Below are 18718 nucleotides of genomic sequence, written 5' to 3' on the forward strand. Positions count from 1 at the left end.
CCAAATCAGGTCATGAGCTGGCAGTCAAAATACAACGTACCAGAGCAAAGAGGTGACAAACAGCAGGAAAATTAGGAGAAAAATAGATAGTTGTTTTTTAAAATTGAACTGCATGAGTAAAATGACAGCACTTGAGCAGAGAAAGCATCGGAGGCATGAGTGAGAACACAGGCCACCAGCTTCTGAAACTCCTTGGCTCTACTAGAAGAGTCCCCTGGACGAAATTGTGGTTAAATACATCCAAATACTTTCTGAGAGCCTGATATTTGCCTTAATCGGCAGTAAAACACTGAACAATAGATAGTCTTGGTTTAAATCGAAATTATCTAAATAGCATTAGACTAAGCACAAAAAATCTTGTCATTTGAGAGCATTTTAATTAAACCCCCTGAAATAATAGCTCAGGCCGTCCCAGATCCTTTAAAAATAAGTGGTGTCTCCTGCCCTCCACCATCAGGCTCAGCTGCACGTCCTGACATGCTCGTCGCCGCGCTGCACCCCATGCTCAGCTCCCCATGGTGGCCCCAAGCGACTTCTCACACCTTCGCTGCCGAGAAATAACCGCTCAGTGCCAAACCCCGGTCTAAAGCCGGTCCTACAGCCTCGCTCACCGCTTCAGCCTGTTTTCTGTCCCCGCTTTCCGCTGCTCCACCACATGTGTCCTTGTCTGTGGCCGCTGCCTTTCGTCAGGGCTCCAGCAGGTGTAAAAGAGCCACCAAACGACCTGCCTGGACACTGGGGATCGGGGTTTAATTACCACTGCATTTCTGGTGCGGGTCACTTGCACAGGAGTTTGAGGAACAGAACACACGCTCCATCCAGGGGAACGGAGCTAATTTGTTTTCTGTGGCAGAAAACAAACAAAAAGATGAGGAGAAAGTGCATTTCCAGCGAAGCCTCTCTCATGCACCATCCTTTCTACCCTCTTGCCATATTTTGAAGATCCACGCTTATTCTCACCTCTCCTATTATCTTAAATCAGGCTCTATTGCATCGAAGACGGAAAAAATCATCTTTGTGGACCAGAGTACAGGAGAAGTTGGGATGTTCAGCTCTGCAAAAGGAGCAGCAAGACCAGAGCCCTGTGGGACCCCCGGCGCAGATCACCCCCGGCCTGCGGACACAACCTCCCGCAGCCACAATAAACAGGGATTTCTCTTAACGTGTGGCAGGCGCTTTGAACTTGGTTTATCCTGTTCTTAGACAATGGCACAAGGAGCAACGGCAATTGTCACCTGGAAATACTGCTCATGTGTCCGAGAGCAGAACCGAGGCCGGGCCGTGCCCCGCGCACAGGCCACCAACCCCCCAACTATGTCCCACTCGGTAATTTTCATGACTCAGTTAAGTTCTGACCCCATTTTAGCACCTGTGAGCAGGACTACTGCTGTTCACCACCCTGCGACCAGCCCAGCAGGCAGGGACTGCGGGCAGCATGTCACTGTACACCATCCATACCATAACACAGCTGCCGGGCAGGCGGCCGCGCTCGGACCCAGCTGCTCGGGTTTGGCTTTGCCAGGAGAAGCAAATCTCAGGCCAAAATGCCAAGACCCCTCTCTGCGCCTTGAGAGGGTGCAGGAGTGAGACAACCACCTCAAACTCACTGAGCGTTGGGCCGCAGGGTGTCCGGGGAGCACCTGAGGTGAAGCTCCGTGGTTCAGGGGTTTGCAGCACAGACACTTTCCCCGGTGTCACCCACGCTCCCAGGTTTCCCCACATGAAGCTCAGCTGCCCCTGTCCCGCAGGGGACTCCTCCATCATTAACGTCCCCCTCTGCTCCACAGGTACCAAACGCCTTCTCTAAACTAACCCTTTGCCTTGACTGCCAGTTACAACCTGTGCTGAGCCTTTTTTTCCTCCTCTCACCTCTCCCTGTCAATCCTTTTATTACCCCAAATGCCAGTTAACTTTTACCCACAAACTCTGCTTTCCCAAGGCATACGCCCTCAGCTCGGCAAACATCACTGAGGCTTAACAAAACACCACTTTCAGATGTTAAAACATGTCGAAGGATTTCTGCAAACCCACTGAAAGCAGTTGCATTGCAGGGCACATCGTGATCCCCCGCATCCATCAGCTCCTGAGTCCCACGTCAATTTTCTTGGATCTCAGCTGGCAGTGACAGCCCAGGAGTAAAGCTCTCGTGAGGGTGGTGCAAGCGATTTACTCAGAGGTCATCTCAGTAACTCGGATCAGCCATATCAGCTTGCACGTGTGGTAAGCCAGGGTGTAGTTACAAGTGCCAGGTACACGGCAGAAAAGGCGCGTGCACTCCCTCCCAGCCAGGCCTGTCGCACTGGAGCTCAGGTTCCCATTCAGTAATTCCACACAAGTTGTTGGACGGGCTGTGAAATGTAAGAGCCTGTTCCCAGCCAGCTGAGGGTCTCAGAAATTCTCCTACTTCAGAAGTCACTGTAGTAGTGAAGGATACACACAGGTTCAGAAAAAACTGATGCATGCCCTGCACCAAACTAAAATATGAATCAGACTAACTGGGAACCTGAAGTCACAGTAAATTCATCTAAAGGAACCTTCTTAAAGCACCACTAACCTTCGGTCAGGTATCAGGAACACATGTTCCATTCTGGACGGATACAAATCAAGATTTTATAAAAAGGAACAGTGGAAATATATACATATATGATCCTCAGCTCACATGCGTGATCAGTGCTTAGTACTGCAGAATTATCCCCATTAAGGACAGAGAAGAAAAAAAAAAAACAAAAAAACCACAAACCAAAACCCACCTGTAACAAAATAGCTTGATTTGACAATATAACGGGGTCAAGATAGACTTTTGATTTTCTAACTACTCTTTGTAATTCAGTACACAAATCTTTCTCTTCAGCTAAGCAAATTTGTCTCAAATCAAACTGAGAACCATACTGATCACATTCAAATGTTTTGATGCCACCTGCAATCTGCACTTTGTGGCCTTAACCAGCAGCTGACTGTGAGAAAACAGGTAAATTAGCCTTTTTTGTCACTCCCCTGCTCTTCAGTCAAGCTGCAGGCCTGTCCAGAACACCTACGTTCTTGCACAGCCTTGTTTCTCAAAGAGGCATCACATCAGGAAACAGTGTGCTGCCTGTCCAAATAGTGAAGACCTGTTTGCTGAGCAGCATCACCTTCTGCTCTCCCTAAAAATTAACAGACTGAATGGAAACAGGTTACGTATTTTTAAAGACTCAACCTGGAGACAACTTCTTCCACTCTGCACTCTCCTAGAAGCTTTGTGACGACCCTTCACAGCACGATACTTCTAACTCAAGTTAACTGCACACAACAAGAGCCAGGAGTCATCACCAAGAAGGAAAATTGTTTCCAACTGTTCATATCAGGATTCAACAGCTGGCTTAGAGCGGGTGAAACAGGCGGTTCAAGAGGCTCCTTGCTCATAGACTCCAAACAAAGCGAAATGAGGCGTTTCCAGCTGCAATGCCCGTCCTGCCACCTGCAGAGCTCTCCAGCTGCAGCATCGGCTCCGCAGGCTGCTCGGGATGGCTGCTGATGTGTCTGTCCACCAAATACATTACGCTGTCATACATCAGATGCCTGAAACAAAGACCAACAACTCATTCAGTACTAAGCATTCACTACATGGAGGATCAGACATCCTTACTTCTTCATCTCAAAAAGAAATCCTGAACACTGGCAGCATGCAGAGCAGCTGCACAGCAACTACTCTGCCCAAATCTGATGTTTTAAAGGACTTTTAAACTAGAAATTTGAAGAAAAGATCACTCACTTCTCTGCCTCAGTTACTCCTTATGCTGTAAGATGTGGAACAAGTTCATGATCTGAAATCAAACTTCAATCAGCTCAATTATTCCACAATCCCATATCTCATAACTTCTTAAATCATAAACAGAAAATATTTTCTGGCAAGGCAGCTTCTATTATCGAGCCAAAAGATGAAACTATGGAGTCACACACATGTAACTATGGAGACACACGTATCTAACACTCAAGAGGCGATCCCAGCCCGTGACAGCCAAGCGTGCGGTTCAACGTCAGAGCTCCCTGCTGAGGCCGTTCTTACAGCGACTCGTGGCTGTCACTCCAGTGGTAATTTTGGAGAACAGGTCACACGATTAACAGAAATGAAAGTTGTGATGGTGCAGAACCTCAACAGCATTTGCAGTAAAGATGCCACGTAAGTACTACTGAAGAGAGGTGTCACAAGCACTATCACAGGCAGTGTTAGAAGTCATTAAAATACCGACTGGAAACACCAGAGTCCTTTTGAGAAATTTATTAGTATCCTCTTTTTTTACAAGTTTTAGAAAAAGAATCCCAGGATTTTGCCTCCTGTGTGTTTTCGCCTCGCCTCCTCATGGTCCATGATGCCAGCTGAGGTCGTCAGTACAATGTACCTGTGAACAAAGAGCACATGTTCAGTTTATCGCTTTGCTCCGCGCACGTGCAGCACTGTCAGCACTGACTCCAGCTCTGCGTTCCAACAGCGAGATCCGTTCCTGCAGGAACGGGCCCAGCAGAACTAAGATCAGGTGCTCAGACAATGAAAACTCCTCTCACAGGCACAGCTCTGCAGGGCACACACAACATTCCCAGGCTTCCGTTCTCCAAACATTTGCATGCGTCTCCGCAAGAAGTTTTCTTGCGCGTTCCCCCATGAAGTCAGTTCAGCTGCTGCAGCAGCAGCAACTCTACAGTCTCGAGACAAAGTCGGCTTCTATTTTAAGCAGACATTTTTCTCCAGAGCAGGTAGAGTTGCCATGGTGCCAGACAGCTCCTCAGCTCCGCGGGATGCGTCTCCCGGTGTTTGAACACCACGCACTGATGCAGACGAGGATCTGGATCCAGACTGACACCCGAACCAGCCCGACTCACTGCTAATACCAACATGGGGATTATCCATATTTCATCCACACACGTTGCCCCACCACTCTGTAAATACCCTTAAAAATCTCAGTATGATGACACACACCAGTAAGCTGTACTGGTACAGCTAAAGCGAGTGGCTTACTGCTGGAGCTTCAGGAACAGAAATGTCAAGAACTGTTCAACCTGCCTCAGATGGGACAGGCTGAGCCCCTCAACACCCATCCAGTTCTGTCATGCTGCTGCACTGAGGTTTGTTACTCTTGACACAGTTAATTTTGGGAAGGAAAAAGATACTGCGCAATAGTAGGATTTTCTGTGTTGTGGAGGTTTGTTAAACAGAGGCTCCAAGTCTCTCATCACTCAGTATCTCATCAATTTATACCCAATCAGAAAGTTCTAAGCAGTGGTACAACCTACTTCCATTGACCTGGTAATTTACATGATTCCTCCCCCAGCTACTAAAGGCCCCTTTATTAAATTGAGTAAGAGAAAAATCCTGTTTTCACAGTGAATTGTAGAAATAGTGAAACCAGGATTTACAAAAGCCAAGTAAAAATAGGTCCTGGCTTAGCAGTGCCCCTTTAAAACTGGTTTAAACAACATTTATACAGAAGATCGATTTTTTTAGACTGGTATCTACCTCCAGTTTGGTAAGAAAGGTGTTAGGTGAGTCTAACTCAGGCAGTACAAAAGTGTTTTAAAAACCCCACATTTTTACACGACTCAGATTTAACTTTTCTCCAGACTTACCCAAACTGACGCGAAGGCAGGAGGTTGTTCTGCCACTTTTCCAAATCCTTCAGCTGAACATCAAATCTGGGACTGATCACACCACACTAGAAAACAGAATTCCATTACAAACTGAAGAACTTTACAACTAATACATTAACAGCTAGAGCTAGGAGATCACAAAAGCGTAGTAAACTGCTCAAGATTATTAAGCATCCTATCATCAAAAATCCTGCGATCACTCAGGGATATTCTACTTCTAATCATCATATAGAGTTAGCCAAAAATACCTGTAGACTTTAAACAGGGAGATATAACATGTATAAAAGTGATGCAAGTTTTCAAGTTAATGGTATTACTTATTGACTGTGACCACTACTATCACCTCCAGTTACCTCATCAGCTCAAATTACCCTAATAAATATCCAAGAGAAAAAAAAAAAAAAATCCTGCACTGACAGACATTTTTCTGAACCAAACAACCACTCCTTTATTGCAACTATTGAGAAAAAAAACACCTTACATCCAGCTGCACCTTGCAAGGTCTGGTAAAAAGTCATCTCAGAAGAGTTCAAGAACACTATCTCAAACCTGGCATTATGGATAGGGAACACTAGCAATTTGGGAGGTCTCAGAACTCTCTGCCTACTACTCAAGCGATTTTCAACCACAATATTTGTTCATTGTGAAGAAAACCCCCATCCCCAAGATATTTTGACAAATTATTTTATTTGTTTAGTAAAGAGCCACCTCTCACTTGAATAACTTAATTGGAAACAATGATGCACATCAAGTCATCACAGAACTAGAAAGCTCAATATTTAAAGACAAATGCGTGTAAAAATTGCCAAAGCGCACACGAATACTTCACACGCCCCAGGACCTAAAGAAGCCCTAATTAACATAACATTTAACTATCCCTCAACTGCAAGCAAAGCCCATCTGACGGCAGGAGAAAGGCTTGTCTTCTCAACACTTATAGGTATTAAACATCACCTGGAAAGCAACTGAGTTCTCATCCCTTAAGCCAGGTCTTCCAGGTAACTTAAACATCAAAGAAACTGAGGAATCACTACGGAGCCAGAAAGCTTTTAAGGAAGGAGAAACAAACAGCACATGCAAACTTCCCTGAAAACGTGTTCTTCATATCCAGAGTTTAAAAGAAATGCAATTAGTCAACCATACCATTATGAATCTAGAAAAATAAACAGGCATTTGATAACCACTGGTAATACCTAAATCACTCCCATTACACAGACTCAATAAATACCACCTTCTTTAAACGTAGTTCTTTCAGAACTGCAGCAGACAAACAAAAAGTCTCATTTAAACATCCTCCTAAAGAACTGAGTCCAAGAAGACAAATCCTACCTTGTTGAGTCTGCCTGTGAGATTGACAACAATCTTCCCAGCTCTGTGATCATCAATTATCTCAAATTCACCAATGTAACCTACAAAAGATCAGCAGACAGGCAAATCAAATACATAATACTTAGCTACATTACTACAACTCAATTAACTATGTCCTACAAAACTAGTTCAAGCATCTTGATTTACTTTTAGTCAGAAAGCACCTTAACGCAACAGCAACCACAGAAACGACAAATGAGAACAAACGCTCCTGACTTACCGTGCTTCATCATCACAGTTAGAAACCGGACGATGACTTTGGAGCACGGCCTAATGAGAACTTGGCGTTTCCCACGTTTCTCTGCATTGTTGATGCTTTTGAGAGCATCGGCCAGAACATTCATGCGCACCATGGTGCCTGCGGGGAAGAGGAGAGGGGGTTACATACACCAGCTTCTCAGCACAGAAATACTAAGCACTGCATTTTTTTGAGGCTAATTTTAGACTAAAAAGATCTCAGACTGACAGCAAGTGACATGAAACCTTAATAAGCTTGCTTAGGCTAAAAAGCAAATCAAATCTCATGCTCAGGTATGCTCAAGAAGATTCACAACTATCATGACAAGTGAGGAAATCCGACACACTTGTTGAAACCTGGCTTTATCAACACACACTCACAAGATTTAAAACCCACCATCTAGACAATATTTTGCTAACGTGACACCTTTCCCAGGTGAATAGTTTTGGACTTTAAAACTCAATTATGCATTATTAGCCCTGTTCAAAAACCAGGTCATACGCGGCATTAAACACAACAGACACTGCCCGCCTTGCTTACCTGCAAAAAACCTGCAGGATGCAAGTGCAACACAGCGCTCCAAAAAGGGACCTGGGCACCAAGTCCTGCATTCCGGTGACAAAGCCGAGCCCCCGGCCTAGCGCCGGGCACGGCCAGCCCGACACTGCCACCCACTCCTCCCCGGGCCCGGGCCCCCCAGCGCTGGGGGGCTCGTACAAGGCCAGCGACCCCCCGACGGGCCCATTCCTGCCCAGACCTCCCTGCCCGCGGCCACCGCGTCCCGCCCGGGATCCGGGCCCCGCCGCTCGATCCGCACTCCCCGCAGCCCTGAGGACTGCCCGGCGCGGCCTCCCACAGCGCCCGCCTGGTCCCGGCAGCCCCCGCCCCGCAGCTCTGAGGAGAGCGCGGCCACAGGCGGGCGGCCGCTTCCCCCCACCCTCCGCTCCGGAGGCTCCGGAGAGCACCAGGAGGGACGCCGACAGCTCAGAACGGGCCGGGCCGGTCGGGCGCGGCCTGACGGTCCCGTCGGGCCGGGCGGAGGGGGCGGCGGGACCCGGATGGCACCGGGAAGCGGCGGATGCGGCCGGGACGCTGCGGGAACACAAACTCACCGGTGCAGCAAGATGGCGGAAAAGGAAGAGGCCGGGCGCCCGCGCGGGATTATGGGAAGGCCATGGGCGCGAGGTGGTGCGCGGCGCCCCACGAGATCTCGCGAGACTTTAGCGTCCCAGTCGGGAGGCGCCGCGCGCCGGGCCTGGCCATGCCCATTGGCTGAGAGACAGCATCGCACTTCCGGAGCGACGCTCCCGCCCGGGTTCCCATAGCAACCAGGACGCTCCGCGCAGTGGCGGAAAACCGGGTGCCGGATCCTGGGCCTTGCTGGGTAAAAAACAAAACAAAACACAAAACGGCAGAACAAGCCTGAGCTGGTGCCGGTACTGCAGTTCGGGCCTTTTTCTCCTGCCCCCACCGCTGGTTGGGTGGTTTGGGGTTTTTTTTGTTTGTGGGGGTTTTGGTGTGTTTGTGGGTTGTTTTTGTTTTGTGTGTTGTGGGTGTGTGGGGTTTTTGGGTTTTTTGGGGGTTTTTTAACAAAACAGGGCATAATAGAGGAAATCTCACCATATTTGATTCCCACTGAAGTTTAGCGGGGCCACATACACCAGAGAGCAGTGCAACTACTCTGCACTGCTAGGAGTCATAGGAGGCGCTGAGGGTCTGAGCTCACAAAGCTGCACCCAGCCCACAGGGCGCGTTTCTACCCATTTTACCGAAAAGACGGCTGTGTGACACTGCACAATGTCACCACGTGCCTTATTACACCCATCTTTTCCTCCAGTGAGTCTGTGCTGGGTAAGTGGCATGTTCTCTAGACACCAGTTGGAGATGGCGCCATCACATCTCCCCACAGTTCGGGTCTATCATGGGTTTTGCTCACTGGGTCTGATTTGTCCTCAGGCACTTTGATCAGCACTAACCAGCTACAGGTGACATCACACCTGTCCCCTCCACAGCAGCAGCTCTCAGTGTCACAGCTGACAACAGCTTCACTACCTGCAGTGAGCCATGTCAAACAAGAGGAGTATTTCTGTTAGGACACTGCACTCAGACACCATTCCCAGCTCCTCTTCATCAACAGACACATTTACATAATTTTGTGCGTTCACAAAGAGCAAGACTCCAAGAAGTTTCTTCTTAGTCTGTATTTACCTACTCAACAGTTACAATAGACACCAAAGAGTTCATTTTAAACCAGTAAACTTTTAAAATGCATTAACACAGGTTTTAGCTTTTCAAAGAAAAAAAGATCAGTTTTTTAAAAAAGGAGGGAGAGGTTGTAGAAAAGCACAAACAATTCAGACAGGCTTATTTACAGAGACAAACCTAGCACATTCAAGGTGATTTTGTACACAGTCAACAACACTCAAAACCAAACATGCTACATGGCTCCATGACAACAGCAGTTATTAGAACAATCGGCTGTTAACACCTTAACTCATTTCCTACAGTCTCAGTGCAATGAGTTGAAGTTTACACTACAGCTAAATAACTGAACTACAAATTTATATATTCCAGACCCCTATTCAACAGATAATCTGGTATATGCAGCCAAAAAAAAAAAAGCAAACAGATTCAGTGAGACAATGAAATCACCTTCTGCAGCGATTCTGGGTGTGCAGCCCTGGCTGCAATCACTTCTCCAGCCCCCTGTCCCCCTTCCAGAGTCATCAGCAGCTTTCAGAACCACCTTCCACACTTGCTGTAGCCACAAACTAATGATCAGTGACACTAACACAGCTACAGAAATGCTCTCAAGCATCACAATTCTGATGTTTCTTGCATTGGAGGATTTATTTATGGGACCCCTCAGTTTGATGAGGACACTGAATAAACTCCGCACATGACGGGTCAGGATCTTTCCTACAAACTCAGCTGCAGAACCCTGGGCAGCACAGCAAGAGACACACAAACCCACGGCAGTCGCCAGGGTGACATTTTCACTGCATCAGGGAGCCAATTAAAAAAAGCCAGTGAGCAACACAACTTCTATTACCTTAATTATACATTAATTCTCAAAACTGTTCCCAAGGAAACCTTTTACAAGAGTGAACAGCAGTTCACTTTTCATTCATTTTTCTTTTCCTTGTGCTTGAGAAGTTTGTTTATCTCCCTTTTTGCCATTCCAACATACTTGGTAATGATCCCATGCTGATTTAGTCCAGGAAACAGCAACAAGAAACTCACTAGAAGGGGGGGAAAAAAAAAGGAATTACTTAATACTCCTTTAACAAGCTTCTGTCACCTTGCAATTCCTTACCGCCCTTAAGCCCCATTAACTGCTTGAAAACAGAACATATAACCCTGCAATAAGAATAAAATATCAGCACACAATCAAAAATTACTTCTACCAGCCCCATCCCATTTCAAGCAGGTAACAAAGAAGTTCGTTCAGCTTTGCATGCTGCACACTTACCGATCAGATAGGTCAGGAAGAGATTGTGAACTTGCTGTCCAATCCAGGCAACCACAGCAAGAGAAAAAACCATGGTCAAGAAGTACTAAAAAATGAAAAGGGAGCAGTTATCACAGATCTGCTGGGAACTCTCCCCTTCCCTTCAGTACTCATCCACACTTCAACATTTAAAAGCAACTTGAAGTTTGCTGGCTCTCCCACATGCAATGCCTCCGCACAGGCTTGTTAAAATCAAGAGCAGAGTCTCTACAACTGTGTTCTCAGTGATTTTCAGAGCAGCATTTTTACAGCTTGTCAGATATCCCTTGGGTCAGGCTACACCATCCCCATGGGCACAACGTCGGCCTCATGCAGCACCTCAGGCTGCTCTCGGGACAATAAACTCACATATCTAAGATGACACATGACTAAGATCTATTTTTTTTTTTTTAACAGTTCACGTACACAGGAAACAAGCTGCATTTCCAAAAACCGACCTACTCAAAGTTACTCAATTTGGCTTCATCTTAACATCAAGGGTACAGCCCTAACTGTACAGCTCTGCAAGTCACGCATCTGGTCACACCAGGTCTGAATAAGATGTCACTGGCCAGAACTGTTGGTTCTTGGTTTGAAATACCAGTTTATTCAGACACATGCCTTGCTAAAATATTTAAGACAGAAAAAGCCCAAATAAAATCTTAAGACAATAGAGATAAACTACCAGAAGTCCATACCATTTTCGGCTTCTCTTCCTTCAGTGTGAAGAGGCGTTTCCACCAGCCAACAATTCGGCGACGAGATTTTACCAAATTGCTGCAAATCTCATGAAATCTTTGCTGCTGTTCCGTAGTCCTTTTATTAGAGAAAAAACAAAAAAGCCATCTGAAATTTTAAAAGTCTCCCATGGTATTTTTCCAGAAGTAAAAAAAACCAAAAGTATCCAGTACTTATCCTGGCATTTACTTCACTTAGTTTTATACCTTTATCAAACACTGTAGTGCAATTGCTCACGTAATTTTACTTTAACTCTTAAATTGCCTCCCAGAAGCAACCACATTCACACTAGAAGACCATTGATTTTAATCTGATACCAGTGTGACACACACAAGTAATACACCAAATACCATGTATTACTTTGGTTTTTGCTTTGGTTCATTATCAGACAAACACATTTATCCACTAGTCATCTTAAAGCCGATCCACTAGAATTTAAACTCAAGATTTAGTTGGAATAAAGTTCTGTTCCAATTTACTGTTTTTATATAAGCCTTGCCCTTCTTCAGATCTGTTTCAATCATGATCACATTCGTACTTTCTTCTGTCATCATATTTACTACTGACGCTCTTTACAAACATACAATCCAATACCCTTCTTCATAATTTTAGTTTTCAGTATCTATTATCCATTAATTACTAAAAACTAGTTTAGTAGAATTAACTAGCATCCTTAATGGAGAGCAAAGAACATGCCTACTCCTTGGAAAAAAACCCTTCATTTTCTAGAAGGGAAGGAACAAAAAAGATATGTTGTAGTAGTTCTCTTTCAGAAAAGGAAGACCAACGGACACCTTACTGGAATCCTCTCTTCATATTTATAGAGATGGCCAATTTCTTACTACAATGACTCCATAAAGTAATCACTTGATATTTGCAAGTCAGATACCCATTTTGATTCAGTTCATGATTTATTTAAGCTCAAGAAGCTGTTTTAATTCAAGCTTTCCTCACCATTTATTAGAGCCAAAGATTCTGGGTGCAAGAGCAGGAACGAGATAATCGGCCAAACAGAGGAACATAACGAAACAGGAGACACCTGAAAGAACCGATGGGTCCAAGTAGTAGATCATCCTGCAGAAAGATGATAACAAATGATTTCTGGACGCCCAGACTGTGAAATACTGGACATGTTTAGCCACCTCTTCAGATTGGCTCAGGACTTCCACCAGTAGAGCCACTCTCTTGCCCAATGTCAAAAATACCTTCAAATTTGATCCTATTACAAGGAAATACAGATTAAAAAATTACAATTTTCTTAACCCACTAGATAAGAAAATGCTACAATACAGCAAGCATAGTATGAAGTTCAGTAGACGTAAAAATTCAACACTATTGCTCTCTCAGAAGTTGACATCTAGTAAACTTAACATTCACCAGGAGTGAGGAAGTAAACATGTGAAATAACCAGGTAGAATAAGAGCTCTGATCTTCTCGGTTCTTAAGTGGGTGAAGAATTCATTACAGGGTGTCATTTGCTCCGTCTCACCTGCGAGATGTAATCAAACCTGTTCTGCGCAAGCAGCCAGAGATCTGCAGTCAGGACAGTGTCCCATGCAGCCCAGGGCAGGAAACAGCTCATCTCCTCAGGGTCTGCTCACGCTCAGCCGTGCCCCCCGCTAATTACCTGCACTTAACACAACTTCCTGAGCACTGAAGTAATCAAAGAGCCAACACAGTCCATCGCAGGGCCAGTCTCACTCTACATCTGGCACAGCGCTACTGCGCTGAGTGTTCATTTTTGATGAAGTATCAGTTCAGAATCTGAAGTAGTTCTGCCTGTGTCCTCAAAGTATTATTGAACACAAGATCCTTCCTGCTGCAGTCACAGAATTTCTAACAGAATACCCTCAAGTTCATGCAATTACTTCTTTTAAAAGTTACTTTTCAGTTTCATTTGATTTCCATCCTTCTCACCCCCCTTGAAAGCCATAAAATTTATATTAGCCAGAAGATCAATTATCTCCGCCTCACCTGGTTCAACACCGATTTTTTGTAACTCACTTCTCCTTATTCCAAAACCACATGCAACTGGTGTGGACGTTTATCCGAACAAGGAACATTGGGGTCATCCTGACTACAACCATGCTACAAAAAAGCACGTACAAGCGCCTCAAGCCAGATCTGTGTCTCCAGTCCAGAGACAACTGCCTCTCGTCCCACTGACTGGAAGTTACCCACAGTCTTTCCTTCTCTTCCTTTCTCAAAGGACAGGAAATGTAAAAATCAAGTTGTGCAAACCAACCAAACTCATCCTCAACACCACATCAAATACGCAGAACAGGAAAGTTTGCGCTATGGAAACAAGTCTTCCATAATGATATCACTGTTGGTTTGGGGAAAAATGCCAAAGGAGATAACCAGATTTGACTAAGAAGCAGGTTATAGAGGATGCGGGCAGAATATGAACACTCTGATGAAGACCACACAGCTGAGCATGGTAAAGCACGACAGAACCACTGCTGGCAAACAAACAGCTTCTGCAGAAAGCGCTGCCCCGCCTCCGAGCAGGACATGACTCATGTCCCTTCCTGCTCTCCTCAGGTTTTTATTTTCAACAAAGTTCAAACACATTCAGAAACAGAAACTAGAGTGAGAGCCTTCCTATTAAAGGTCTCTTACTAATTTACTTAATAGTTTTGCTACCGGCCATGACAGTGTACTGTTGCTCCCTCCATAAGCTACTTACAGAAAAGAAAAGGAGACAACGCTCATCAGTGCCAGAGGAAACCAGGCTCTCTCCCAGCGAAGAACTTTGTCGGTGATCAAAATCACTTCTCCCCATCCTTGCAACTGCTCTTCCAAGCTAGCAGTTTCTGAAGCCTACACAAAAAGAGAGGAGAGAGCAAAACTCTTTATTACTAACCAGACTATCAAATATTCCCACCTTGAAACAGCTAAAAAAAGTCATAATTAAAGACCCCAGTCACAAACCTGAGTCATTAAATTACTAATATTGCAAATTTTGTACCAAATTATGACATTGTAGCAGTGATATTTTAAAATAAGTCAAGATCCTAACAAAGCAACAGTGTTTTATCTGACTAAATGATACCTCCTCCCACATTTTGCCAAGGTGTTTTCCCCTGTCTCCCATTTACAGCACTCCTTCCCCCAGATTAGTTGAAAGCCAAGTTTTAAAGCCTAGCTAAAACCTCTCAGGTTTTCTGTGTCAACATCTGGAAAACTAAACCACAAGAACTATTTAAAATATATGTATTTTTCAAATACAACTCTACCACATTAAACTGAAGCTTTCTAGTTGCTGTCCAACACCAGTTTTGTATTATGTGGAAGACGGATAAAAACTCAGAATCCACAGTACAGTTACCCAACTGATCACACTTAAAGTGCAAAGAAAGTTTTTCCACGGGTTGCCCAAGACAGTGATCCTCTCAAACTCCTCTTCCTGTATTATTTAAACTCCTCTTACTGTATTATTTAAACTCTTCCTCCTGTATTATTCCCACATTCCTCCCTGCACATCTGCAAGGAGGCCGTGGCTGCTCTGGATCAGCTCGCTAACCAGTTCACCTCAGGTTCAACATGGCTCAGTAGTTTCCCCTCCGTGGGACAAAGCATCCCAGAGATCACAAACGTCAGGTAACCAGGAGCAGAACCGATCACTGCCCAAGGAGTGAGAGGTGAGAAGTCCCCAAAACCTGCATGTGCAGGGTGCAGAGAGCAGAGCAGGTTTCATTGCCAGCCACATGCTCCCTTAGCTCAATGAGAAGTCTGACACCAGAGTAACACAGACAGCTGAGCACAGCTGCCACAGCAAAGCACAGGTTTCCTGTGCAATACCATTGGAAACTACTTGAAAACTACAGTTCAGGACAAAAATAAAGTAGAAATCTATCCAACGTGCAGCTGAACACCTTCCAGTTATTACATCTATTTCATGTTACAAACACAAACTGTCACATGCAGAAAAATAAGCTGCATTTTTCCAGAAGGCATTTTGTGACAAATTGTTTTGCTTTCTTGCCTCTGGCTGTCTGCATTTAACGTCACAACCAAAACAAAATTTAATGGGAAACAGACTGGAATAGAACAGAGTTACAACCAGCAGCCTGCCCCTGCCAGCCTTGGAGACAACTACTGCAAGTTGTCTTCTCACTGGGCCAGCTCGGGAAAGCTTAAGTCAGCTTTTGTCAACATCATCTTATAGAATCATTTCTGTTGGAAGAGACCCTCAAGATCATCGAGTCCAACCACAACCCACCCCTGGCACTGCCCCATGTCCTGAGAACCTCATCTCCGTCTGTCCAACCCCTCCAGGGATGGTGACTCCAGCACTGCCCTGGGCAGCCTGTTCCAATGCCCCACAGCCCTTTGGGGAAGAAATTGTTCCCCAGATCCAACCTCAACCTCCCCTGGCGCAACTTGAGGCCGTTTCCTCTGGTCCTGGCGCTTGTTCCTGGGGAGCAGAGCCCGACCCCCCTGGCTCCAAGCTCCTTTCAGGCAGGTCAGAGATCAGAAGGTCTCCCCTCAGCTCCTGTTCTCCAGCTGAACCCCCAGCTCCCTCAGCCGCTCCCATCACACTTGTGCTCCAGCCCCTTCCCCAGCTCCGTTCCCTTCTCTCAACTCGCTCCAGCACCTCAAGGCCTTTCTTGGCGTGAGGGGCCCAAAACTGACCCCAGGATTCGAGGTTTGGCCTCCCCAGCACCGAGTACAGTGGCACAATCACTTCTCTAGCCCTGCTGGCCACACTATTCCTGACACAATCTTAACTCTAGAGCCCATCCATCAGAAGTGCTTCTTCACTAATCAACACCAAGTCTCCAGGAACATGAACTCCTGCTCTGAGCGGGGATTCTTCCCCAGCACCACACATGTTTTTGGCAATATAGTTCCGTGCACTATTTCTGCAGGAACTGGAACCTCCCGGCCCGGGCTGCCGCAGCTTCTCCCGCCCCGTCGGGCCCCTGCTGCGGAACCAGCCCCGGGCAGGAACACCCACCAGCCGCCCTTCGCCACCGCTACGGAGATAAACGCACATAACCTCGTATTTATTTAAATGCTTAATATTTAAGCCCACCCTTGATATTTTTTTACGTTAGATCACGCAGCTCCCGCCGCTCTCCCACGCCGTTGAAGCACCTGGTAACGCAGCCCGAGGCGGCCGGGACGCGAACCGCGGTCCCCGCGCGGCAGGTACCGCCAGACGCGACGAGCCCCGGCCTGCCAGCAGCACAGCGGCCCTGCCCGCCCGCAGGCACCGAGCCGCCTCCTCGCCCCCAGCCCAGGGCCCTGCGGCACAGCCCGAGCCCTGCCCGGGAACCCCTCCGCAGCCAACGCGGGGCGGGCACCCCCCCGCGCTGCAGCAGCTCAGGGCCGGGCCGACCCTCGCCACCCCCCGCCGCGGGCAGGCCTGGTTCCCCCAGCGCCGGCAGGGCGCAGCGGCCGCCAGCCCCTCCCCAGCACCCGGAGGCAGAGCACCCCGCGAAGGGGGGCCCAGCCCGGCCCGGCCCGGCCCGGCGCCGCCCGCCCTCACCAGCTGGTAGACGCTGTTATTGTCACCCGCCGCCATCTTGCGCAGCCGCTCCCCCCGCCAGCCGTGCCCTCCCACCCCGCGCCGCCGCCTTTTATAGACTCCGCGGCCCTTCTCGGCGCCCTCATTGGCCTTCTCGAAATTCAACACGCACCAATCCCAGAGCTTCTGCGGCGCGCTATCGACAGCCGATTGGCTGGTGGGATTCGAGTAGAAACAACTGCCCAATCAGCGTGGGGCTTCCGCGCCTTCTCCCCCGCCCTCCGTCGCAATGCGACTGCGAGCGGAGCGGCCGTTGGGGCTGAGGGGGCGCGGCTGAGGCGGCCGGGCCGGGGCCGTTCCCCAGCGCCCGGGTGGCGGCGGGCGGTCAGGCCCGGCCCGGGGAGGCGCCCGGCTTGGCTGCGGGCGGCCGTTGGGACGTGCCTGGGGCCAGCGCTGGGGAGATGCCCGCTGCCCGGCAGGCTGTCCAACAGTTATATTTTCAGTATCTGTAGCAGCATAGGAATAAACACTGGAGAAAAGCACTAGGATGTAAACGTGTTTGTGACTTTTTTGTTCCTGCCCCGGCTTCCTAAATGTTCGCCACATGTTAGTGAGCTTAAATCACAATCCCTAGGATGTAATTCAGTTCCAAAATGAGGGCGGAGAAAACATCTTGTCCTTTCTGGCACCAGAACTGCGATGCTTTGCCCACCCAGCTCACCGGCTTGGTGCAGAGAGAGAAAACCAAGGATGACGCTGTGAAAGCAAAACCGCGTCTGCGCCGAGCTGTCTGAACTTCAGGGCGCTTTCCAGGCCCGTTCAAGATCGTCTGTAAAAAACAGAGACTGATACAACTTCTGTACCACTTTGCACTTGAAAATGATGGAGTCCACCGTCAAAAAATCTATAATTTCCCCACGGCAAGGCTCAAACAAAACCTAATTTCACAAGGAAGTGATGCCGGCCTGAGCAGCCAGGCCTTGGGAAGCACAACGCAAAATGAAAACGGGTGCGTATGTAAACAAGTATATGATTGTAAAGTCGGTTGTTAAATCCGGGGTCCCAACAGAGACGGCAGAGAGCGGTCACAGCAGGAGCACGGTGTGGAAAACCCGCTCGTCACCTCCCACAGGAGCTATAGGAAGCCGGTCGTTCTCTACACTTCAATGTATGACACATTCTTCCTACACTGACATTCTCTCTTAGCGGACGTACAGAAGTTTGAACGCCCAAACTAACTTCAAAGCACCTGTAAAAGGAGGAGTTTAATTGCCCTGTGCGCTTCGGACAGAGACACAAATTTTACATGCTAAGCCTCCACGCATTCGCTATTTCCAATACAATAAATGCATCACAAACTTTTTTCTTATGCTATTCATTAAAAAAAAAAATCAGGCTGACGGATGGCAAAATTGCTCTAATCGGTTGTGCATTTAAGTATTTACAACAGTAGTTTTATGTAATATCTGTATTTTTACTGAAATGCTCTAACTAAAACATGAACAGTATATTCACGAATAACTATTTTCCACTGAAGAACAAAAATATATATGGATGTTATAATGGGGTATTGTGTCAAGAAAGAAAAAGGATGGCAAGTGTCAACTTTTACACTTTTTTCCTACTCTTCAATGCATATAAAAGGGTGTGTCTACCCATTTTAGGAAAAGCTTACCAAAAAAGGGGGAAAAAAAAAAAAGGCAAATAAACCTCTGAAGCACCCAAGCGTGTTAAAACAGGTTGTTCAAACGCACCAGGCACAGAACACATGGATGAATAACTGAAG

At 46.9% G+C, this 18718-nt stretch overlaps 2 protein-coding genes across 2 annotated transcripts; both read right to left on the bottom strand.

The window, feature by feature from the left end:
• Positions 1-4243: 4243 nt before the first annotated feature.
• Positions 4244-8362, bottom strand: RPS15A (ribosomal protein S15a). Its single transcript, XM_065644864.1, has 5 exons — positions 8341-8362; positions 7211-7348; positions 6952-7031; positions 5602-5687; positions 4244-4379 (listed from the first exon to the last, which is right to left on the bottom strand). Exons 2-5 carry the CDS (start codon positions 7341-7343, stop codon positions 4286-4288), a joined length of 393 nt encoding a protein of 130 aa, XP_065500936.1. The 5' UTR covers positions 7344-7348; positions 8341-8362; the 3' UTR covers positions 4244-4285.
• A 1067-nt stretch (positions 8363-9429) lies between these two features.
• On the bottom strand, positions 9430-17006 carry ARL6IP1 (ADP ribosylation factor like GTPase 6 interacting protein 1). The gene is made up of 6 exons (XM_065644928.1): positions 16954-17006; positions 14146-14279; positions 12411-12530; positions 11417-11534; positions 10701-10785; positions 9430-10470 (listed from the first exon to the last, which is right to left on the bottom strand). The coding sequence occupies exons 1-6, from the start codon at positions 16987-16989 to the stop codon at positions 10352-10354; spliced, it is 612 nt and encodes a 203-aa protein (XP_065501000.1). The 5' UTR covers positions 16990-17006; the 3' UTR covers positions 9430-10351.
• Between the last annotated feature and the right edge of the window lie 1712 nt (positions 17007-18718).

Source organism: Caloenas nicobarica, chromosome 14 (genome assembly GCF_036013445.1).
Source record: "Caloenas nicobarica isolate bCalNic1 chromosome 14, bCalNic1.hap1, whole genome shotgun sequence".
In the NCBI taxonomy this organism is placed as follows: domain Eukaryota; kingdom Metazoa; phylum Chordata; class Aves; order Columbiformes; family Columbidae; genus Caloenas; species Caloenas nicobarica.